At 33.7% G+C, this 26,412-nt stretch overlaps 1 protein-coding gene across 3 annotated transcripts in view; it reads right to left on the minus strand.

Annotated features, from left to right (window-relative positions):
• Nucleotides 1–26,412, minus strand: part of TRAPPC8 (trafficking protein particle complex subunit 8) — a 148,706-nt gene that overhangs the window by 101,318 nt on the left and 20,976 nt on the right. For 2 of the 3 annotated variants that reach the window (XM_056823845.1, XM_056823847.1), the window contains 9 exons: nucleotides 22,020–22,103; nucleotides 16,177–16,266; nucleotides 14,476–14,650; nucleotides 13,321–13,474; nucleotides 10,549–10,642; nucleotides 9,459–9,715; nucleotides 5,121–5,236; nucleotides 1,191–1,341; nucleotides 263–363 (listed from right to left, as the gene is read on the minus strand). In XM_056823845.1, the coding sequence (XP_056679823.1) occupies nucleotides 263–363; nucleotides 1,191–1,341; nucleotides 5,121–5,236; nucleotides 9,459–9,715; nucleotides 10,549–10,642; nucleotides 13,321–13,474; nucleotides 14,476–14,650; nucleotides 16,177–16,266; nucleotides 22,020–22,103 (1,222 nt within the window). The remainder of the gene's footprint in view (nucleotides 1–262; nucleotides 364–1,190; nucleotides 1,342–5,120; nucleotides 5,237–9,458; nucleotides 9,716–10,548; nucleotides 10,643–13,320; nucleotides 13,475–14,475; nucleotides 14,651–16,176; nucleotides 16,267–22,019; nucleotides 22,104–26,412) is intronic. The other variant, XM_056823846.1, reaches the window with a different exon arrangement.

Below are 26,412 nucleotides of genomic sequence, written 5' to 3' on the forward strand. Positions count from 1 at the left end.
TATGATTATAATGTTATAAGTTGTTTAAAATAGCATAATTTTCTTGGTGAACAAATTCTATACCATGAAATTTCATTTAAAAACCAAAAGCGGTGAGTTGGCCTCAACTAGCTTAGCTTTCACTTCTATTACCTGATTTAGGTAACTATCTCAAGCATTCCAGGTATGAAAAAGCAATTAGATATTTCATTTTAAAATCCAGGAACATTACAAAAGAGATCTTTATCTGCAAATGGAGAGAAGACATTAGAAAGTAACCTACTTGCATATATCCCTGTATGTCTGAATTGCTGTATCCATGTAATGAGCAGGGTAAGGCCTAGGTGCTCCAGGCTGAAGAAAAGCTGACACTGCTGCCATTTCCTAAAGGAAAAAAATATGGTTTGTGCTATTTCAGAATACCCATATAATTTCCTAAATCAGAAACTTTAAACATGGTGCATAGATGTATACCTATGTATTTACACAAATCTCTACTTCTTTAAAATTTCTTTGTTTAGTGCAAAAGTTAAAATATATATATAAAACACTCTAGGCCCCTGAATGATTCTTTTTTTAAAAGATATTTTACTTTCCCAATTTCATGTATTAACAATTATTCATATATATTTTCTGAAGTTATAAGTTCCAAAATGTCTCTCTCCTTCCCTTCCCTCTGCCTACTAGAGATGGTAAGCAATTTGGTCTGGGTTATCCATGTATTATCACGCAAAACACATTTCCATATTGTTAATCTCAACCATGCTAGAAGTATAGCAGGAACTCACAGACCCAATCCTGTGACTTGATCCAACATGAAAACTTTGACCTGCTATTTCCAACTTAGCTTGGCTTACTCTGCCTTGGGCATTCCAGTCCTCTTATCCTTTTATCCTCCCTCCCTTTTATCCCTGGTGCTAAATTTAAGAGTAATGTCTAATCAGCTTTAGTCCTATTGAAGCTCAGAACCAGAGAGTTCAAGTGATCTACCATCTTAAACATCTCCAGTAGCAGGAACTAAAGGCATGCTCCACCATGCCTGGACCAAGTACAAAAATTAAAGAAGATATTTAACTAATACTTATATATTACTGAATACACACAAGGAATGTTCTTTGGCTGCCACTCAAGTACTTTGTTATACTTCACAGCTCAAAGCTTTTAATTCAATGATTTAGAAATCATAAATTTTATCACTGCTCAATACCAACCAGGGCACCAGCTGCATAGAGCATTGCTTGATCATTCAGAAAATCCTTCTTTGCAGTATGGTAGCAACTGTATGCCAAGTCATAATGCTGCACTAAAAAACACAAGTCAGCCATTTTCCTGATTTGAAGTTCTGGTGCTTCTGGTGGATATCTGCAAATATATATGAAGAAAAAATATTTACCATTTATGTTCTCTCCTCCAAAATATAAACCATCACAAAATGTTTATAAAGTCACTCATATCATTAATATGCTTCCTGTCACAAGGCACCCACCACCAAGGAGATAGTCTCATTTCTCCAAGACTGTTAGAAACAGAAGGTTGCTTCCATATTTAATTAGAGTATAGCCCCACATTGAGAATTCCTCCACAGCATGAATCTTTTCTCTGTGGCCAAATTATGAGCATCTGGGAGTCTTGGCTTAATTCAGGAAGACTCAAGTACTATATAATCTTAAACACTGCAGAGAAAAGCCAGAAGGGATTATATTTTTATATTAACAAATTCAATTGAAAAAATTGAAAATTACTTCATTTTCATATACACAAAAAAATTCATAGTAAGCATAAAAATTTCAAACAATTTCAAAGTCTTAAAATTAGGAATCATTTAGGAAATTTTATAATACTTTATAATCATCATAATCATAGCATTCTAGTGCTTATAGGTACCTTTTCTAAAAGATTTTCTTAAGAGGTTGTACTCTCTGACTATGAAAAGTCATGGTTCTGATCCAATAAAGATTGTTAACAAGAATAAAACATATTTGATTATGTATCTTTCATCTCATGCTGTACTTGTATCCAGCTCAACTTCCAGTTCCTTCTGAGAAGAGTATCAGCTTCTACTTAATAACAATGGTTCTCACACTAGTTGTCCCAATGACTTCTGTAAATTATCATCCAAACCTCATTCATCTTCCCTCACCATGATTCTTTATTTCCATCCTGAACTATTTCCTCTCTCACTCCTTCTGTCTTCTAGTTATCACTGAAACCTGACTTCCCTCCCATAATACAATTTCCTTAACCACCCTTTCTAGTATATACACTGTCATTCATTCATTATGGCATAGTGATCAAGGCAGAAGACTCCCCACTGCTATTTATGGTTTCTTCTCCCTTCATTACCCAGAAACTTCTCCTTTTTTGAAGTTCATGAAATACCACCTAATTAAAATCCTGACAGCCTTTGTCTACAGACCTCTAGGACATCCCCCTTCCTTTTTCAATGAGTTCAGTAACTGGCTCACAATTTTTCTCTTCTGCTCAACTCATGGCCACACTTGGGAACTTCAAAATGCACACTGAACCTTCCCTCAAAACACCCTGACCATTTAAATTCCTCAACCTACTCACTTCTCATGACATATTCCTACAACCAATTTCAACTACATATAAAGATGATCATATCCACCCACAAGCATCCTACTTTCATGTTCAAGAATTCCAAAATCCTTTAAAAAACCTAATCTATTGATTTTCTCCTTCCCCCTCTGCCCTCCTTAACCAGAACCTACTCTTGTCCATATCATCACCTCTAATCCATCCAATCTTTAGTTCTCTTCCAGGTCACCTCTCTTGTACTTGCCATTCTCTATTCTTTTCCTATTTAAACTCCTTCATGACATTTCAACTATGCACGGCCCTATTGCGTCTCTCCCTCTTTTATCATATTGACAATTACACTCTGCCCAAACCTTAGTCTTGGGTCATTCTTGTGATTCTCTGCTTAGCTCCTATACACATATTGGTGAAAATTCAGATTAAAAAAAAAATCCAAACAAGAATTACCAGAAGAGTTAAAGAAAATCACACAACTGTTCTAGCTGGGTAAGCTATAAATTTATGTTACAACCCCAACTATTACCTCAATGTTGTTAAGCAATCCAATAATAAATACCTCCTTTATCAACTCACTAGCATACTCTACAAGAAACTCTCCCATATTCCTCCTCAAGCCTCTCATGGCTTCCCCTCTACCCCACCATCTCAGCTGAGCTCTCTGCTCCATATTTTACAGAAAAATTGAAGTCATTTGCCTTAAGATTCATCTTCCTCCCTTCTTCACCTCCTTGCAATACCTTTTGCCACTATTTTCTCCTTTACCCTTATTTTACATGAAGAAGTGGCTTTACTCCTTATCAAAGATAACTCCTCCTTACCTGCTTAAGTGATCCCATTCCATTCTACCTGCTCTAATAGACTACAACCAATCATCCACACTCTATCAAATTATTTTCAATCTCTGTCTACACATTCCTCACTGCCTTCTAACATGCCCATAGTTCTCCAATCCTGAAAAACCCTTACTTGAACCTTCTATCCCTTACAGTCATCCAATGTCACTTCTACCTTTTCTGGCTAAACTCCTTGAAAAGGCTATCTATAATAAGTGCCTCCACTTTCTTTCCTCTTATTCTCTTAACCCTTTATAATCTTGCTTTTTTTTTTTGAAACTTTCCTTGTAGATATTTTAACAAAACTCCCTTCTTCTGTTTGCTTCCCTGTCACTACAGTAGCTCTTTTAGAATCAGGTGCTATTTTTGTTTGCTCATTCTTCCAAACTATTTCTTGATTTTGAACTTTATACTCATGTTGGACTCTGCTCACTTTTGAGGCAGATATCTAACCAAAGCTTGTGATATTTTTACAAATTGACCTGGGGAAGTGGAGTCTTCAAGTGTTCAATGTTTCAAAAGTGATGTGATTTAGGGAGAAATCTATACAGTTTCCTGGTCTGAGTTCTAAAAATTCCTGACCCAGATTTACTACTGTTGCTTTGTGAACCATTGAGTTCCAATATATTGTTGCTAGATTCACTCAGTTGGACAGCTGGGAGGTTCTGTATATTCATAGCAACTGAACTGCTAGTTCCCCTTTGTTCTTCCTCTCCTATCCTGATTATTCTGGAGCAGATTTATGAGTTGGGATGAAGATTAGAACTGATTTGCAGCTCTGCTCCTGGGCTCAGGAACACATTGTTAAATTTCTGAAATTCATTTTGTGCTAGGACATAGCTAAGACCCCACATGTGGTCAAAGTTGTTCCTTTGCACCCTAGATCTGTGACCCAGATTTGGTGAAAGGGTGGCATAGATGCCAGATGTCATTTGTTCTTGATCTTAGCACTAGTTCAGGGTTCTCTTTTCTGTCCTGCTATTTCTTGTTCTGGTGCTCTAACTCAGTTCCCTGGGCTGGAATACTATAGGTTCCATCTCTGCTAGCAATATCCTACACTCCTGGTCAGCTCCCACTCCAGTGTCTATAATTCTCTATGTCTGCCTTCCTAAGTAGCCCTAGGCTTGAGAAATGGCTCACCTATGATGGTTTCTTCCCAGAATTTAATCTGGCACAAATTTCTAGATTGTTGTGGAAGAGATATGCTGGGTGATCTGGGCAAAAATGCTGATTCTCAATTGAGGCCCTGTCCCTCCACTCAATTATATTATGAGCTGCTTGATGAAAACAACTGTCTTTTACCTCTTTTTGTATCCCCAGTGCTTAGTCCAGTGCCTCGCACACAATGGGTACTTAATGTTTACTGCTTAACTCTGTAACAAGATCTTTTTAGAATGAAATTACACATAAACACACACACACACACCATACAGACAGAAAAATAATATGAATTATGAAAAAATATTTTTAAAAAGTCGTATTTTGTGGGGAGTACATATTTGAACATATAGCAAGCAGCTTACTAAGATCACACGGCCAGCTAGATATCGTTAGTTATTAACATACTTGAAAGTTTTCCAAAATATACCATAAATATGAATACACATATTGCTTCTGTTAAATGAAATATTTTAAATCTATCCACCAAAATTCCGGAATAGCTTTTAACATACATATTTAAGACAATATATAAGACTTCAAACAAACATTATACAAAGTCATTCAATAAGAGTTTGAAATTTTACTCACAGCAACCCAGATGTATTCTTTAGCTCATTGATGCTCTTTTCTGGGACTTTACTGCCACTGAACCATTTTTTAGTTGCAGAAAATAATGATCGACTCAAACCTTTTCTTGATATCAGCTAGAAAGGAAAATTTAAATATGTGCGTAAATCTAAAAAATGAAACCTTTTATAATTGTACATTCAGATTCTATATAATTGTACATTCAAATTCAACCAATAGTATGGCATTTGTAGGGAAAATATGAAGAATTATGTAACTCTTAAGGAAAAAATTAATAAGAATGTCACTAATGTGCTATAAAATCTTATTTCTAGAATTAGAAAGAGACCCGAAAGCTAACTAGTACATTAAATATAATCAACTCTACAACATGTTTAAAAGTAGTCAACAAGCTTTTGTTTGAAGGCCTCCAAAGAAGAAAAATCCATAGCCTCTCAAAGATATCCCATTTTACTCTGAAAAGCTCTAAATATTAGTAAGTATTTCTGAATCTCAAACTTGAATCTCTCTCTATGTATCTTTCATCCAATCCTCCTAGGAACAAATCTGTTCCAAATTTCATATTAATAATGCTTCAAATACTTGCAGTTTGGTTACTCCACTAAGTCTTCTCTTCTAAAAGACAAAAAAGGCTAAAAATTCTCAGTTATTTCAATCAATCCCTCATGTCAAATGACTGTTAAAATTTAGGTAAACTGTGCACATTCCCCAATCAATTATCATCTCTATAAAGACAGCTCTCAGACCCATTAAATTCTCTCTGCCTTCTGAGCTTCAATCTCACATCAATATATACTTCTGGACATTTTTGAATGTATATCTTATAGACACTTGAAACACATGTCCAAAAATGCACTCCTTAACTTTCCTCTCAAACTCACTTTCTAATCTTCCCAAACACATCACTATTTTTCCAGTTCCTGAGATTTGCAATCCAATTGTCAAATTTTACTGTTTCTATCTCCACAGCCTCTCTCCTACATATTCCTTTTTCTCTTTACCCACACAGGTAGTACCATAGCTCTGGCTCTCATCATCTTTCATCTGAACTACTACAATAGATACCTAACTGGAGTCAAGTCTCTGGGTTAAGTCTCTCCCCTTTAATTCTTCCTCCTCATAGCTACCAAGGTGATATGCCTGAAGCACAAGTCTGACCAGGTCCTATAAACATATCTTTCCCCTAATAAATTCCAGAGTGATAATAACCTCTAGAATCGAATATCAACTCCTCTGTCATTTAAAACTCATTACAATCTGGCCTCTCTCTACCTTTCTAGGTATCTTAAGACATTATTCCTGTCCACCTACTTTAAAGTCCAACTATAACAGTCACTTGTTATTATTCATACACAACACTTTATCTTCTATAATTGTATTTTGCATAGGTTGTCTTCCATGCCTGAAATGCTCTTCTTCCTAAACTATCTAGACTTTCTTGATATCTTTCAAAATTCAGCTTAAGTGCCATGTACTAAATGAAGTCTTTTCTGATACCCCCCAGCTTCTTTCTTTCGTCTCAAAATCATCTCATGTTCATTCTATATATAGGTGAATGAATATAACAAAAAAAAATTATTAAACACTTGCTATATACAGAGAACTGTGCTAAGAGCTAGAGAAACAAATATGAAAACAAAGCCAATCCATGCCCTCACAGAATTTATATTCTAAAAGAGGAGACAATGCAGATTGGGATGGGGGGGGAGGGATATTTTGGTTTGGAAAATTACAGGGACAGGACACAGAATTATAGGGAAGTGGAAGGATATACTCTAAGTGGAAGAACTGAATTGATTACAGTTCTAGACCAACCAGGGAGAGGAGAACATTAGTGAAGTCCAATTCAGTAGCTGGTAAAAAGGTGGTGAAAAACTGAAATAGTGGAGGCACTCGTTAGTTCATCAGTCAGTTGTCATCTATGACATTCATTTGGAATTAAGCAGGCCAAATAATCTATGCAGCTCAGTATTAAAAGTTGTCTTATAACTTAATAGTTAGTCATAGTCCATAGGGAATAAAGAGGACAAATTGGAGTCAGAAAGACAGGGATTCAAATTTTGCCTTTGACACACATTAGCTATGTGTATATGTTTAACTTCTTTAAGCCCCACACAACTCTCTAAGACTACATATTATAAATAAATTGCTGATCTACACCTGTGTAGTTTCCACACCAGAAGTTTACTAATCTAATGAAATCACAGGTACAAGTTTAATGCTTCAAATACTTCATACAGTAACAAAATCTTTGGCCTAAAACTGACCCTTCAGAGTTCAGAGGCTAACCTGACATATCCTGTTTATAACATTCCTGATTAGTATTCATTCAAGCTTTGTTTAAAGGCTTCTAATCCTGGGAGAGACAAACTACTTCCATGGGTTACCTTTCCCATGTAAATTTGCCAACATTAAGCCCAAATCTGGATCTTTACCACAAAACCCAAATCTTTATCAACTTCTATTGGTTTTTATTTCACCATGTACAATACCATCCCCTCTCCCTTTATGCAATAAGCATGTCATATCTTTCTTAAAATATGGTGCCCAGGGGGTCAACAAAGTAACACAGTGGACAGATATCCAGGCCAGGAGTCAGGAAGAACTGGGTGCAAATGTGGCCTCATATACGTCCTAGCTATGTGACCCTGGGAAAGTTAACTTAACCTCAACTACTTAGCTCTTGTCAGACTTCTATCTTAGAAATTACACTGAAGGGGGCAGCTGGGTAGCTCAGTAGATTGAGAGCCAGGCCTAGAGATGGGAGGTCCTAGGTTCAAATCTGGCCTCAGACACTTCCTAGCTGTGTGAGCCTGGACAAGTCACTTGACCCCCATTGCCTAGCCCTTACCACTCTTCTGCCTTGGAGCCAATACACAGTATTGACTCCAAGACGGAAGGTAAGGGTTTAAAAAAAATTACACTGAAACAGAAGGTAATGATTAAGAAAAAAGAATCATTCATATATGTGTGTGTGTGTGTTTGTATAGTGAAGATTGGATTTAGCTCTCCCCTGATTGTAACAATGAAGGTACTTAGCTCTTCCTTTAGTGTGAAGATTAAATTGTAACCCCCTGTCTATTTTTAGATTTTAAGCCCCAAAATGTAAACCTAGTATTTAAAGTAGATCTACCCATTTTAAACACAAAAAGGTATGAACTAACTACAAAAAGGTGTATTATGCAAAATTATATCTTTAAACATCATAGCATGTACTCAAATGTAAACATTAAATAATATACAATGATAATAAACAGAATTATGAAATAAAAGGTAAAGTTAATGATAAAGTATACACAGTATTATACAGTAAAGTTAACAGGCATAAGGATTTCTGTCTGAATTCTTAAGGTCAAATTTGCATAATATGAATTTATGAAAGACAAGAACTGTCTGTATGTGGAAAGACTCCTTTGCCAATATTGAAGTTTAAAGCTTAAAAATGCTTTAAGTCAAGTTACTTAATCCCCACTGTCTAGCCCTTATTGCTCTTCTAAATAATACTGATTCCTTTTTTTTTTTAACCCTTACCTTCCATCTTAGACTCAATACTGTGTATTGGTTCCAAGGTCAAAGAGTGGTAAGAGCTAGGAATTGGGGGTCAAGTGACTTGTCTAGCATCACACAGCTGGGAAGTATCTGAGGCCAGATTTGAACCTAGGACTTCCTGTCTCTATACCTGGCTCTCAATCCACTGAGCCACCCAGCTACCCCCCCAACAATACTGATTCTAAGATAGAAGGTAAAAAGTAGTGCAGCCTTGGTAGCTGAGTTGGAGCTTGGACTAGTTGGAGTAGCTGGGTCTCTCTGAACACTAGAATCTTGCTTGGGACAAATCTTATGAGTGGATTAAAGACTGACTGGTCTCTCTTAAAGCTCAGGCCTAGGCCATCTGCCTAGGCCCCTTTCCCATTATTTCCTCTTACTCTCTCTCTCCCTTTCCTTAATTCCTTATTTGCATTAATTAAAATCTCCATAAAAACCCAGCTGACTTAGGTATTTCATATTTGGGAATTTTTCCCATGGTGATCACTTTATTTTTAATATAAAACCAAGACACTAAAAATTATCTTTCTGTTTTTGACAATTCAAAGTCTTGAAACCATATTTTCGCGGTCACAGTTTATGGCAATCACTCTTTAAACTGTACAGAGGAAAGTGAAATTTTAAAAGTTTAAGTGGCTTAAGTATGTTCACATAGCTGTTCAGTGATGGAATCAGATTTAGAACACAGGTCTCCTAACTATAGACTTCATTCCATTATATAATACTGCCTCTTTGGCAGAAAGTGACTTGGAACATCCTATTTTCATTATTTACAATTCACTGAAATTTTACCTGATCATTCAGTTGTCGAATTGTTTTCTCTATGTGTGGCAAAAGACCCCGAAATGTGAATTCTTGTATGAACTGTCTGATCCGATCATGATCAGTGAGGGTTAAACATGCACCATGAAGTGTTCCTGTGTTCATTTTTTTGGTTTCATGTAATGACACAGCAGATTTTATGTGATCAGTTCCATCAAAGTTGCCGGCAGGGTCACTGGATTGGTCCAATTGAAGTGGGTGAGCTTTGAAGTTATTTGGTAAACCATCTATTTAGAAAACAAGAGTTTTCTTTTATTAACATTATATAAAATAAAGTACTATCTAGTAAGAAAGCTATAATTCTCAAATTTGTACTAAATGTATTAAATGTATAAAATCTGAAGATAATATCAAGACTTATGCTCAAAAAATCCCAGTTTTGGTGAACAAAACTAACAATTAACTCTTATTTCATGCAATATGTTTCAAAAAATCATGTTAGGAGCAGCTGGGTAGCTCAGTGAATTGAGAGCCAGGCCTAGAGATGGGAGGTCCTAGGTTCAAATCTGGCCTCAAACACTTCCCAGCTGTGACCCTGGGCAAGTCACTTGACCCCCACTGCCTAGTCCTTACCACTCTTCTGCCTTGGAGCCAATACACAGTACTGACTCCAAGACGGAAGGTAAGGGTTTAAAAAATAAAAAATCATGTTAATTAAGAAATCTTAAAGAAAACAAAACTATTTAGGGAGAGATTAGAATATTTTTAAAAGCCTAAAAATTAAGTGTAAAAGAAACTGTTATAATTATTTTAAGTTTTTAAGCAAAACCAAAATATATTAACTATATGTTGATTCCTTAGATTATCAAAAATGTTGAATAGTATTTAATATTACTCTTAACAACTTTACTACTCTCTAAAGAATGAAAAATAAATTCAGTTATATGACTACTATTAAAAAGAATTATTTTTACATAAAACAATAATTGAACCCAAGTATCCAGAATAAAAATTAACATTTCAAAACTGAATCATCTTTGGTTATAAAAATTAGTCTATTTTAGCAACTTAATATACTTTCTCATAGTGAAAAATTGATTAAAAACAAACAAATAAAGACCTTTGATTTCATTATCTAATCCATCCAATGAAAGCATGCTACTATCAGCATTCTTATTTGAAGCTATCACGTAAGGACCATCTTCGTATGACTCCTATTAAAAGAAAAAATGGATTAGAAACTATATTTAGAAAAGTAATATAAACTCACCAAACCCAATAACATATTATAGGTTGCTTTGCTATTTCTTCCAACAGGTGAATTTTCTAACAATGCAATATTTACTCCCTAATTAGCAACTTCCTCTACTTACCTATTTATTTCGCCACTCATCTATCCTAAATGTTTCAAAAAGCATTTCATCTATCTATCTATCTATCTATCTTTGCACTGAGTGTAAGTATATGAATTTCTGTATGTTTTCTTATGTATAGAGATTGTGGAAAGGAAAACTGAGAATCAAGCTTTTGCATTTCTGCCCACTGAGATTGAGCAACCTCATTTGGAATGTGCTGAGAGGGGGAGTGACAGTTGGAGTGAGAGAAGAGGATTGTGGGAGAAACTGCTAAAAAGAAAGGGTCTTTGCCCTCTGAACTCTGCTAAGTGAAGAGCAAGGACCTGGAGCTCTAGATCCCAACCTATGGAAAAACCTTGCCTCCATTTCCCTTACCCAGAAGAAGAGAGAAGATTGCTGAATATTTGAGTGTATCAGCTAGAGAAAGAAGCAAACAATAGCTGCTGCTGAAAGGAGCTGATCCCTTAAACTTCAAGGGGTCACTGAAGATCCTTTCCATCCCCTGACATTCCTAAGAAGGACACTTGCCATTTATTTAGTTAGGATAGAGACAGTGCCTGTAGAAGATAGATAAGCTGAAGCTGAGAAATGGCCCAGCTGAAGAAGAAGCAAAGAAAACCTGTAGGGTCTCCTATTCCCACAAACCTATCCCCTTTCTCTTATTACTAGAATTATTAAACCACTTTGAAAATAAAAACTTGCAGTCAGATTCAAAGTGAAGGAAGAACAAAGACAGAGAGGGCAGTGGACTAGGCTAGCCATTAGCCTTGGCTGAACAACGAAAACAGTGACAGTCTGCCTGCCAGACAAGGGGACTTCTGGGGTTTCAAATACCAGTCAAGCTTTGAAGAAGTAAAATCCTGTATTCCCCAGTAGTCCAGTCAAAGACACTGGTCCTGTCATCCTTAACCTAACATTACCCAGGGGTACTTCTCTTGTGGGTTGAGTGTGAGGGAATTACAAAGATCATCTATCAGCCCAGGTAGTACCTCTATATTCCCTCAGTCCCTTCACCTCCTCTAGTCCTTATTACAAACCCTTTCTTATCCCCTGTACCTCAAAATCCTTACAAGATGCTTGTACATAAGTCTACTAAAGAGTAAGATGTTTGAAAAAGAGAACAAATAGTCAATTCGCTAATTAGGCATGAAGGGAGCAACATGGTCAAGAGTGTCACAGAACACTGAGTGTATATATTCAAGTAAGATAGATTCAAATAAGATCTTGAAAAAGATGTAGTAGCTATGCTGAAAGTTAAGTATATTAGAGCATTTCCCACAAGTTGTACAACAGCATCCAATGGGATTATGAGTACATTAGTTAATAAGTACTATCTGCCAATGGTTCTCCACCTGAACAGCTTGCCTTCTGTCCTTCCCCACCCTAGTATCTTTTCATTCCTTGGCATTCTTCCTATACAAATCTGGCCCTGATGGGAAAAACTTAATTTTGTTTTGTTTTTTAAGTTTTAGATTTTCTCACATCCAACTGGTTAATTTTTTATTCCACTATCTTCACCTTAGCATCATATAAGGACAATTAGCAAACAAATGATATGGAAAAAATCTCTTAAATTAACTAAAATATCAGCTTTGAGATGGTTTCTAGATAAGCATAAAATTACTAAGTATGAATAAATTTGCATATAAAAATATATAAATTAGTCACTAACAGTGATATTAGAATCCTAGAGGAAATACAACTTCTTTACAAGTGAGATGTGCCATTTTCAGTATCTTAAATGAGCAACACACTACACAAAGGATTAATACAGTTATGCTATATAGAATATTAAAATAACTTTCCCTTCCTTAAAAGAAGCTTTTCCTAAAAGAGGAGTAAATATATCAAAACAGTTAACATACAAAAAGGAACACATTAACAAATATATCCTAAAATGGAATGTAAGTCTGATAAATCAGAGGCTAATTTCAAAAAACTCTCATTGTTCTCCCACCTCAATTCCTTCCCTCAGGAAAATGGCTCCTTTACTACTTGAAAACAATGAAGGGTGTGGAAAGAAACTGAATGAGATCTTCCAAGGAATAAAAAAGTTATATATCAGGAAGAAAATTCCATGCATCTAAATAATATAAGCTAGAGAAGGTGTCAAGAAAATGAGCACATCAGAGAATAGAAATATTACCAACAAGAATAGGTGGCTAATCAAAAATTAGCTAGTCATTCATGACACATTAAATTTACAAAATACAAATTCTATCCTCTTAACAAACTTAACACAGTTCAATTGTGCAATAATTTTTCAGTTCATTGAGAAATGATCAGCAAAATCTTATTTTTCATAACTGGGAAAAGTATAGCTATGTGAGGAAGGATTAAAATAAATTCAAACTACTTGTTCTAGTTCTAGTTTGCTTATAACTCATTTTAATTAGTCATATCCCCCTCCCCCCCAATAATGACTGTACCAAGGTAAGCTTTGTCCTTCAGAGTTGGGAGAAAAAAATTACTCTAAAATCATCACAAGTAAGTTTGGAGATTGTGTTTGTACTTTATTTGCTTGTTTTTACATATACCTGGTTTTGAATACTATTTTTCTGGAGATACTGACTCCAAGGATCTGGTATCTGTTCATCTGATGACCGATTAGATGTTCGAGAATTAATTTTAAGCAAATAGCAACCCTGAGTTCCATATCTCTGCTTCATTTCCTCATAAATTGAATCAGCTCTGAAATTTTTTTAAAAGAAAAGAAAAAAACCACATGTCAAATGGCAATCTTTATGCAATGTTGAGAGATTAATTATATCTTTAAAACAATCCAGAAAAATTAAACTCACTTTTTGACAAACAAAAAATTAAAAATTACAAGCTATCCAATAACAATGCATAATTAAAACTCAAATCAGCCTGACTTAAAACTTGTCTGGATTTGAGCATCTCATAAGGGTTGGACAATCTATCCCAGCAGACTACCAAGAAATAATTTAGGCGATTAACAGGTTAGGGAGCACCATGCCTGAAGATAAGAGATCTTAGGTTCAAATTTGGCCTCAAATGTATTCTAACTGTGTGACCCTGGGCAAGTCATTTAACCCCCAAGTCCTTACTGTGAGTTACAAGTCACTTAACTGCCTAGCCCTTACCACTCATTGCTCTTCTGCCTTAGAACCAATATATAGTATTGATTCTAAGATAGAAGGTATGGGTTTAATTTAAAACTTTTAAAAAATATATATCAAGTTGGGATTTGAAAAAGGGTTATGTCAGTTACTACTATTCGCTTCAAAATTTTTGGAAGAAGTAAAAGAAATATAAGAAAGATGAAAGACAAAACTGAAGGTACAGAAGGAATTGTTTAGATTAATATGTTCCCTTTCCAATTGCAGAGTCTTTAATGACTGGTTTATCTGAGGCTTACTAAATAAACACTCCTTTTTACTAAGTAAAAAGGTCTAAAACTATTCATTATGGTAACTGACTAGTTAGTTAAAAATAAAAAGTTGCCCTCAAAAGTAAACAGCATCAAAACAATCTAGTAGATGTTAGATAAGGATCTTTCACAGTAAAAACAGATGTATATATGGAGCTGGTTTGGATGTTAGTAGGATCAAAGTGAAACAAAGGGCAAAAATATTGTATTTAATAGACTGGAGATACCAAAGCATTATACTTTCTCAAATCACATATTAAGATCGATTGAATATCAACTAACATAACAAAAAGCTTACCTTTGTTCATCTCCTGCACTTACATCATGCAACAGGACATAATACTTGAGGGTATTTGGTATAAACCATTTGGGATAGGAATAGTCACTGCTATGTTGAATTCGATGCTGCTCTTGGGACAATTTCAAAAACTGTTCCACAGGTTCAGGTTCACTAGAAGATGCTACCAACATACCTTACAAAGCATATTATTAAGGTAAGTATCATAATGCAAAATGACAAACAGGTATTCTTACTGAAATAAATTATTTTTAATGAAGTTAAATGAAACCCCATTTTATAAACATTAGTTACAAAAACTAAAAACTTGTCCAAATACTATGAGGCTCCAACAGACTAAGATTTAAAAGCTTTAATGACAAATGCAGTAATAGGTTGAAGCCTAATTAACATATCTAAGAGAATATTAACTGTCAAAATCTATAACTATAAACATAATGAATTTATTAAAGATATCTATTAGAATTATTTAACTTCTTTAAACCCAAAACGTATTGCAATTGAATTTGTTTTAACAACAAAGGGATTGTTTTTCAAGTAGCAACTGCTTTTTAGACATCTCAAATTGAATGTTCCATAGGTATTTTAGAATTGGTATATTAAAAAAATCCTAGTCACTTTGGCTCCTAATCTTCCTGTTATCCTCAACTTGATCACTCTCACATAATTAAATCTCTCATATAAGTCCCTTGTTCTCCTACAGTCATGACCCTAGGTAAGACCCTCCTCTCCTCTGGACTATTATAGAACCTTCTCATTTGTCTCCTTCCCTCAACTCTCCCCCTCACTCTAATCATTCTTTCACTGAGCTGACAGTGATTTTACTAAAGCAAAAATCTGACTACATCACTCTCCAACTCAATAAATTCCACTCGATCCCCACTCAAGGATCAACTATAAACTCCTGCTTGGCATTTAAAGCTCTTCATCATCTGGACCCTACCTCTCTTGATGTCTTAACTTCTTTTCTCTTCTCCACACATTCTATCACACAATTATATTAGTCTAATTGCCATGGCTTACACAAAATAATCCCTCTCCTGTCAGTGCCTTTGAACTGGCTATTCCATACCTAGTACACTTTGTCTCCTTGCCTCAGTTTCTCTGGCTTCCTTTAAGTCCCAGCTCAAATTCCATCTTCTACTGGAGGCCTTTCTTGATCTTCCTAGCTAATAAAGTCTTCCCTCTGAGATTATTTTCCATAGTTAATTTATATTTTCCCTCCCCCCATTGAAAAAATGAGTTCCTTTGGGGATAGGGCCTCCCCTCCCCCCACTTTTCTTCTTCCAATCCCTTAATGCTAGTAGTACTGCCCCCCTACCCCACCCTGAAGATTATCTCCCAATTTATTCTGTTTATATCTTGCTTGTACACAGCTGTATGCATATTGTTTCCCCTATCAGACTTCAAGTTCCTTGAAAGCAGGGACTGGTTTTGTTTTTTGTCTTTCTTTGTCTACCCAGCTCTTAGCAGAGCACCTACCATATAGTAAACATTTAAGAGATGCTTTTTAATTTGTTTCCTTTTTTTGCTAAATAGCTACTTAGACAAAATGTGGCAATGACAGAAAAGCATTTGAGACAATCATCAAAAAAGAGAAATTTATACTTTCCCATTTAACATCATTTCCATACAATTTCATTTACTTTTTCTACAAAAATGCTTTCAAAACTAATAATTATCTTTATATTTAAAGGATACATGCTAAATAGTGGTTTAGAAATTCATGATCTGACGCTGGCATGGACTGAAGAAAACTTTCTCTGTAAGATTCAAACCATGGAGTAGTAGCTGAAATTGAGAAAATATTTATAAAGGTAAAATTATTCATAAGAAAATATTTACAATTGAAATGAGTAAATGTACAAAGCATAATTATGACATGCAAATACAACCTTCAGAAAAGAAATTATAAAAATGTTTTCCCCCACAAAATTACTTTATTAAAAAAAAAAGTATCCTTTAAGAAATTAAAATTGGAGTAAAGTTATCTGAAACTCACACAAACTCACATTTCTTTCAACCTGCCTGCTACAATTCCACCTAAAAAAACCACTAAAATTAACCACAAAACAAAAATGTATTCTATAGTTTGAGACTATTTTATTAACAATAAACTTATGGTATTTCTGTAAATAACCTATCTTGATTATGATCAAAGATAAATGTGTCTCAAAATGAATCACACTAGAATAGATTATATTGGCGAAAGGTATATTTCCTCATGTGCATAAATGTATATGCCTAGTCACAAACTATCAAATTAACTCACATTATTAATTCTATTGCATGTTTTTTCTTTTGAACTTGTTTTAATAACCAAAAAAAGCCATGGTTTTCTATACAAACAATATAAAACATTCACTAGAACCAAATCTGGTCTTATCTAACAATATATTGATCAAACCGGTTTGGCAGACTTTTCTCAACAATATGCTGTATTCTCTTACAACTTAAGAAATATGATGTAAAATACTGAAAAGAATTCCAAGAAATAAAGAATAGGCTCTCTTGAAGAGGGGTGGTTAGAATATAGGGGGAAATCTAAGAGACATAAAATATCAATGAAAATCTTATTTTTAAAAAAGCAAAGAATAATTTAACCAAATCTAGTATTTAAATTAGGCTAAAATTCTCTAGTTTGCCTTATGTGTATATAAAATTCAATATTCTGTTAGGAAAATTGTTAATAAAAATAATAAACAATGGCCTTGAAGGGAGAGGATCTTATTGCTGTTCAATTGTTCAGGGTTTTCTTGGAAAAGATACCTCAATGGTTTGCCATTGTTTTTCTCTAATGAACCGATACAGTGGACCCTTTTGTCAAGTAATCAGAATAAGTGGACTTGCCCAAAGTGTCAGAGTCTGAATTTGAACTTGGGTCCTCCTGATCCCAGATCAGTACTTTGTCCCACTGGGCCATCTTAGCGACCTCCTAGGCATACAGAGGGGTTAAGTGACTTTCCCAAGGTCACACAGATAAGAAGTATGTGAGGCTAGATTTGAACTCAGGTCTTCCTGCCTTAAGGCTACCTAAAATCTACCATTTATAAACTGTGTAACCTTGAGCAAGTAGCTTTCCTCTCTGACTGCATTTCCTCCTCTGTAAAATGGGAATATTTGTGCTACTACTTGACAGAGTTGATGCAATGCTTATATGAAGTAATAGATGAGAAAATATTTGGTAAACTATAACTATACATGTGTGCATATTTCCACAAAGCAGAAAAAGAAACATCTTAAGACATTCTACAATTCGTTTTTAAAAGGTAATAAAAGAAAGCAATATAGACAACACTGGTAAACAAATTTTCTCTTCAACTGACATATATGTATATATATATATACATATATACACCACACATAAACCTAAGTAATTATAGTTTATATGCATAATATACACAATTTAAAATTAGTATCTCTAACAATGAAGTAAAAAATGGGAAATTTTTAAAAACTGGTTGAACACAAAGAATATCCAAAGAAGAAAGTCAAGAGTTGGATTTACTTTTACTTTTGATTATCTTTCCTCCCTTCCCTCTGCTTTCAGTGCTGCTTAAAATGATATAATAAATTCAGTATCTTCATTTTATTTTTAGCACATAGTAAGCATAGACAGTAAGAGGAAAGGAATAGTCAACTATGCTGGATGAAGTGAACAACTAGGTATTTGAAAACAAATGTGTCTAAATTCAGTTCCTGGGATTCTAAGCATTTATGTGGACAAAACCTGAAAACTCAAGAAAGGACCCAAGGGGCAATGGTGGTTCTAAAAGAAAAATAATAATTCTTTACTTAGTCCTACACAGACTGCTGAACCTCATTAGGTAAGTATATCCTAATGCAGCTAAAGTTAAAATTTTTCAAGTATTTGGTGATCAATTCTGACTTCAAATACTTCCTATTGTGTGACCCTAAGCAAGTCAGTTACTCATCAAGTAGCCATTATAGCTCTTCTGTTGGGGAATCAATACAGTGTTAATTCTAAGATGGAAGGTAAGAAGTTTTTTTGGTGTGGATTTTTTTTTTTAATTAGAAGTATTTGGTAAACAGTCAAAGGAGAAACTGTTGGAATCAAAGCATGCCCTCTTGCACTTTCTGGGTTTTCTACTATATGTTTGATATCTGTCTTCTGTCAGAATGCAGAAATGCAGAAACATATATTGCATGAAAACACTGGTACAACCTTTATCAGACTATTTACTGCTTCAGGGAAAGGGGGAAGGAAGAGAGGGAGAGAATCTGAATTTCAAAATGTCAGAAAACAATTATCAAAAATTGCTTCCACATTCATTTGGGGGAAGGGGGAGGTTAAAAAGTATATGCCAATATAAAGAATATATCTTAATTTATTGATTATATAATTTAAGCACAAAATTGACTATAAATTTGATTACCAAAAAAGTACAAACAAAATGTTAAGTGTTTTCTTAACTTTCTGTCTATAAAGGTCTCTATGTTTTGAGCACCAGAGGCTTCTGGTACATGACCTAGTAAACATATACAATTAAGTTTTGGAACTTTGAACATAACAGTCATGAATAATACATATTCCAAATACTAACATTTGCTTTAAATTCTAATAAATTTAAAGCCTACATTCTTTTGTATTACTACTACTACTACTAAAACAGTAAAATATATAAAGGAATTCAATTTTCCTTTATTACTGATGGCAAGGAATTGGACCAGAAAGCACATTACTTCCCTTCAATAATAAATCTTTCCAAAATTAAACAGTAATAATTATGGCTAAACAGTAATAACTGTGGCTTTCCTCCCCCCCAAAAAAAAATATTAACTGGTCCTAAGTGTGATAAGGAACAAACTTCTAAGGTGGAGAGATAAACTGAATGGAAACCGTATAATTTTTATCTAATATAAGGAAGATTGTTTTTAGCATAATGACTTAAGATTTGTAAATATTCCTACTGTGTGTTTTAGCTATTTCTCCCCTTCTCACTCTTCTTTAAAAAAAAAAAAACAACAAAACCCTTACCTTCTGTCTTAAAATTGATACTAAATATCAGTTCCAAGGGCTTGCCCAGGGTAACAAAGCTGGAAAGGGCCTGGAGACAGATTTAAAGCCAGAGCTTCACATCTCCAGGTCTGGCTCTCTATCCAATGAGCCAACAAGCTGCCCCAGCTATAACTTCTAAATCTTCAATGATATTCTATTTCTCTGAAAATCTATAACCAAAGTACAAAGTACAATACTTAAGTGACTACTAGCATTGCTCTAATTTGTATTACAAAATACTCCAGTGCTTCAAGAATTTGTATTTACTATGTTTTAAAGGATTTCTACCAACTGGTTCCAACCTGTCTTTCTCACTTTAATACTAAAACTTCAGACTGGTTGCTCAACAGAAAGACATGCAAAGATATAGTAAGTATCCTAGAGTCAACTAGGCCTAAAGTATCTTGCTTTTTCCTTCAAGATCCAAAAACAAGGCATCTTGGGGGCAAATCCCTTAACTTCTTAGGCCTCATCTGCTTTTAAAAAAGGGGAGGGGAGGAGGTTGATTTAATCATATCTAAAGTTGCTCTGGAAAATCTAATATATTATAATTCCCTTCATGTTGGAATCATAGATAATACTACTTTAGAGCACAGCTATATATACTAGTGAGGAAATATTGTTAAGAAATCAAAAGGGACACTAAATGCTTTATAAATTATAAAATGTTATACAAGTAACTATAAACTACTATTATTAAATCACCTAACACCATTAGATACTACAAACTTCAAATGTAAACCAACATATATATATAATAACTGTACCAGAACAATAACAGAATATTTAAACTGAATAATATAAAATTATAATGACTAAGTTTGGTCTAAAAGAAGATATAAGAAGTTGCCTTTCTCCTTTCCTTAGGGCAGTGGGGAAAATAGCTATGGGCATGATACACTGGGGATATCAGTCTTTATCTGTGTGTTGATCAATTTTGCTAACCTTTTTTTTTGTTGTTGTTAAAAGGATGGCTCTCACTGAGAGGGTTTGGGAGATACTGTAAAATGTAAGTAATACAAAAAAACAAAGTTATTAAAGTTAAGAGAGAGAGAGACAGAGACAGAGAGGATACCTCTTCAAAAAAAGATCTTTTTTTTTGCTGAGGCAACTGGGTATACAATACTACAGAAAATGTCTGGCATATTCAATGCATTAGTTTTGATAGCTTTTTAAAAATTCTTTATAAAGGCTGACTGAAAGGGAGTGATAGAGATATATAGTAGGGAATGTAGGTGATATAAAAACAATAAGTTTAATTTTAATTAAAATTAGTAGAAATTAGTTTCCTGAAATGTACATGAAAATAATTTCTAAATCAACGGTTCTTCACCAGGGGTCTGTAAACTCCTTTTTAAAAAGTTTATAACTGTATTTAAATATAATTGATTTTTTTTTCCTAATTCTAGTATTCTGTGCATCTTAAAATATTATGAAGCTATCCACAGGCTTCACTTCACCTAACTGCCTAAGGCAGTGTTGGTGAACCTTATAGAGATTATGTGCCCAAATTGTCCTTTCAAGCTACCTGTGAACCCCCTTGCTTTATCCCAGATAGCAGAGGGAAGTGCTCAAACTGGGCTTCTGTACAGAGGGGTGGGGCTTATGAATATTGTCCCTAGGCACAATGGAAAGAGGGAATGGAACAGCCCCCTCCAGCACGCTGGTGCACATGTGCCTCATTTTCACAAATATGGGCCTAAGAGGTTCATGACACAAAAAGTTAAAGAAAACCTAGTCTAAACAAACCAGCAAGTATTTATTAGTATGTATGTATTTTAGCATTATATACACACTGTATACTATACAATGATGTAATAATAAAACTGCAAGGACTACAAAATGTTTAATTTCAGTAGTTGCCAAAAGTTATTTTCATATTCTAAACCAAACTACAAATTATTTTTTAACTAAAAGTGGTTAACACAAAGCAATGGATTAACAATTATCTAAGAATTTCAAGTAAGAAATTAATGTTATTATAGTTTTCTATATAGTCAATACTTGAGAGAAAGCTTTCAAAATGAAATGGTGTTAATAGTGGTCTTTTGTTCTTGAAAAACCTAAATTTAGAAAAATCACGGTAATTTAATAAACCACATTAGACATTCCTCCCCTAAAATACTATATATTGCTAGAAAATATTTTTACTCTAAATATAATATTGTGGCACTTATAACATGGAAAACAATAAATGTTTTTAAAAGTAAATGATATATTAAAAAATAAAAACACGGTCATTCTGTCACTCTAGTATTTAGAATAAAGGGAAGCTCAAATTATTCTATTAAAAGACAATGTCCATAATTTGTCAAATTATTGTTCTAATTAAAGGCCAAAGACTAAAGCTAAAAGGAAAGCTGACAGCCATCACCAACACCACATATTTTTGGAAAAACTGTGAAGGTGTATCAAGTAAGGGAGAAAGCTATATAGAAGTAGCAGAATAAGCAAAGGTTGATGGAGTACACCAACAAGAAGACTAAGGGCAATATGGAAAACTCACATCAACCACAAGAAATACCTGAATATAACGTGGATTCTTTCAGTTCCATCAGTGTGTCTTTCCAATTACTGTACCAAGGAACACTAGCTTTAACTGATCGATCTGATAGAAAAAACATGGCATTGTTAAACTAAGCCAATTTACATGAACAAATACCAATTATTTCCTTTTAATCAGTGGGAAGAGAGGAATGGAGAGGCTGAGGAGTGTAGGTCTGTCTAATAACATCCATGGAAGAGAACAGAAAGTTGTCTTGTGAATTCATAACATTTTTATTAAATAGATTAGTCCTAGTAAAAATGTATAACAAATTCCATAGACCACTCTGCGTCCCCTATAAAGATAGATTCCTAGTTGCAGAAATAAAAAATGAAATAAACCTGATTACCAGTGAAAAGTGTTGTGATACTATAGTAAGGCAAAGCATTATACATATAAACTATTGCTTTCCTTTAACTACCTCCTAAATTTTAAATAATTGTTTTGTTGAAATGCTTCAACGTTTGACTTAAGTTTTCAGGATAAAGTACTCAGCTATTAACTCTTTTCCTGTCCTGTTTATGAACAGCACAATATCAAATTATTTCATTACGAAAAAGTACCGACATAAGGCCATGGACAAGAGATAAAAACTACATCAGATTATTTGCTATAATTAGATCACAGAATTAGTTATAACTAGCTCAGCAACACATTACTTCCATAGAGTTATCAACCAATACACTCATTCTAAAGAATGCATGGACTTTGTCATAAAGAATTCTTTATAATGGTGCTGGCTATAATTGCATTTCATCAGTATCTTGGGGAAAAAAAGGTATTTTGTTTGTTTTAAATCAATAAACAAAAACAAAAGTTTTTAAATGTACTTTTCCTACTGAACAAAAAGTTCTATACCTTCTTAACTTGATAATCAGGGTAAAACGGGGAGGGGGGTGAGGCTCTATAAAAAAATTTAGGCTTTTATTCTTTAGCTTTCTACAAACAAAATCTACAACATCAAGGTCAGATATTCTGCTTATACTAGTCACTATACATTTAAGTGCCTTTCAGATCAGAAATTTTATCTGAACTACCAAAATTCAATTCACTTTCCAAATCAATATTCTCCAAACTCCAAAGCTATTCAGATCTTAATAAAATGCACTTGCTTTCAAATATTGTCCTTGCTCTCTCCAAAATGGCAACATAATGAAAGGTACCTCAGAGACAATACTGGAAGAGTCCCCATTTTCCCCCAGAATATTTCACTGCAAACAAAAGAAGCCACCATCCACTGTGTCACTCCCCAAAGTTTACTCAGCAAATATTTAAGGTCAAATAATGCAGAAGATACTCAAGTTAGGCCTAGGTTTATAGGTTAAGCATAACCATATCCCATGGCTAGGAAATATAGCTTGACACAAAAACCAAAGGTATCAAAAGCAATCCCAACTTGATACTTCTTCAATGTACATGGATAAGATATCAACATGCTCCTATATCTTCATGACTGCTAAAACCTTTATATGACATCATCCATTATACAAATTTGCTATTTTCCAGAATTACTATCTCCTCCATTTCAGCTTTGACTTTCTATAAATTAGAACAGATATAAAGATTTTACTGAAATCTACCTCTATTAAAATTAACCATTTAAAAAATGTTACATGATATTCATCTAACTGACAGCAAACTGGAACATAATCATAAGTTTGAAACATAAGAGAACAGAAGCATCCTTAAAGTGAAAAGTTTTCCTTTTTTTAAAAAAAAAGGTATTCAATACTAAAGAAAGCTTACTTTATTAACAGCCTAGAAATATCAACTTTTTAAAGCTACAATGAAACTACCATTATGCTAAGATTGACTGGAAGAAATAAAATCTAGTATTCTAGCTCATACCTCTCCAGTACTTAATTGTGTACAGTCAGTAGATCTTGAAGATTTAGCCAAATCACTAAAGGAGTCATTGGCCAACATCAGGTGACCCTTCCCATATCTCAGCAATGATGTAGAATTTGGTCAGAATCTTTCTCCAAAACAAATGGACAGTTTCCAGTGAAAAGTAGTATGGCCTGCAATTGCCTATCCCACAGCCAATCTTCCTAAACTCATAATTATGGTAATCACAAAATCCCAACTCCACCCCATCTCTAACAATATTTCTAAACCTTTAGGGAAAATAAAAAGTAAATTTCTCTCAGGGAAAAGTCAAAGGCAACAACCATACGTTAATCAGTTACATCTAACTTTAATGAAGCTACTTTTCACTGCAAAACAACAACAAAAAGAAGAGAGATGCATAAAAATTCATCATCTAGTTGAAACGTTTAACATGGAATTCAATTCCTAAAATAGCTTATTAGCATTTAAAACATTTCAGATAATATGATATAAATTAGATTTCATTGACAATTGTATACTAAATAGCACAGAGATGTACATTTTAAAGGGTTCTAAACTTTAAAAAGTTTTTCATTCAACTTTATAATTAAAAGATACTAAAAGGTATAATTTTAATCATGGGCATGCTACTAACTATATGTTACCAGTGGCAAGTCAGCATAAAAGCACTTTGAAAAACTTAAAGAATACATATATAAATCAAAGGCACAAATAAAGAATGTCCCAAAAGTCTTAGTGTAGTCTTAAATTTTAGTAGCTTAAAAGTGCAATGACATTTTTTGAGATACCCTGTATTGCTATTTAACCCATCCAAACCTCAATTTTCTCAACACTAATGATGGAGAATTAGATAATAAAAGATTTATAATACTTTTTCACCTAAGAGTCTAGAATCCTACTTTTCTATTTAAAAAAAATTAGGTTGACAAATAGTACAATCTAGTCCTCAACACATTCTAAAAGTCATAATTTAAAGTTAATATTTTAAAATATCACAAGACAAAGAGATCAAAGAATCAAATTAAAGTTTAAGTTCAATTTTATTCTACTTTCTACCTTCAAGATGTTTTCTTCACCTACAAAGCAAATATAAGGAAAGATCAATTACAGCAATTCCACTTTATTCCCTGAAATATTATCAAATATATTTAAGTTGTTCTTTGTTGAGATGAATTTTCCTATATTTCATCACATTGAAGATACCTAATTTTATATATTTACAGGAAATCCTTAAATTCATAGGCTTAATTGCATAACCACAGAAATAATTTGGATCATCATGCCACAAATATTAGATTGCAAATTACTGTGGTATAAAAAGATTATGTTTCCATTAAATTGCTTAAATACCAAAATCACATAATGTATTTTCCATCTTCTTAAATTCATCCAATATTAAGAATAATTAGTTAAGTCTTTTCATATTTTTAGGCTAATAAAAACCAAGTATTTATTTTACTTATATTAACTTTATTTACCAATTCCATTTTAAATCTTTTAACCACTCAAATCACATTTGAACATTTTCAAAGAGTTCCTACCAGATCCTTGCTTTTAAAGTTTATAAGTTCTTAACAATACACATTTATTTAATTTCAAATTGAAATAAAATTGCTATTTCAAATATGTAAATCATAATTTCACTGAGATCATACATCATCATCTTTATGCTGATACTACATTCTCTAACCTAGACCATGCTTTGGAGCAGTGGCATCAAATTCAAAGAGAAATGGGAGCCACTAAACCTTAATATGGTTCAGGACCATTCAGGAGTACAGAAAGCCTTACTCCTCCATGTCTGATACATCTGCTTTGGAGTAAACTATGGTCAGTCACTAAGTTCCAAGACTTTTTTACCCAGTGGTCTATAATCATGTTTGCCCTCAAAATCTCTTTCAGAATTCTATTTGAATTAACACTACTATTGCCTCTGGACTTCCCTACATGTTCTCTAATCTTTCTTATCCTGTTTCATCAAGTGTAAAATGGAGATAATAATAGCAGGGCAATAACTGTGACAGGGTAGTTGGAAATAATGAGATTACATAAAGTGCTTTGAGAACCTTAAAACCCTAAATAACTGTTAGTTATTATTATAATAAAGACAGATTTTAAAGGGGTTTTAGGCATCCTAATTCTGCCACTGCTATTTTGCTGATAATAAAATGAAATTTATTTTTCAGATAACAAATATGAAGCTCAAAACAGTCAAGTCAGTTGCCAAGTTTCATTTGCAAGTTAGTTGCAAAGCTTTGAATAGAGCCAGCTCCCCTCACCCTCAGTAAAGATTCTAATTTACTACAGTCTCAATAGAAAAAGTGTTGGATCTAAAACTCTGGATTATCAGTTCTAAAAAAATATATACTAACAAAAAGTTCATAGTTAAAGATATTATTTTTCCAAAGATTAATATCATTGATGGCATTAACAATGAATTTTAAAACACTGAATGCTTTTACATGAACTAATTTAAGCATGTTTTTTTGCTTTTAAAAAGTGACATAAATCTTTTTACTTA

This window comes from Monodelphis domestica, chromosome 3, assembly GCF_027887165.1.
Source record: "Monodelphis domestica isolate mMonDom1 chromosome 3, mMonDom1.pri, whole genome shotgun sequence".
Classification (NCBI taxonomy): domain Eukaryota; kingdom Metazoa; phylum Chordata; class Mammalia; order Didelphimorphia; family Didelphidae; genus Monodelphis; species Monodelphis domestica.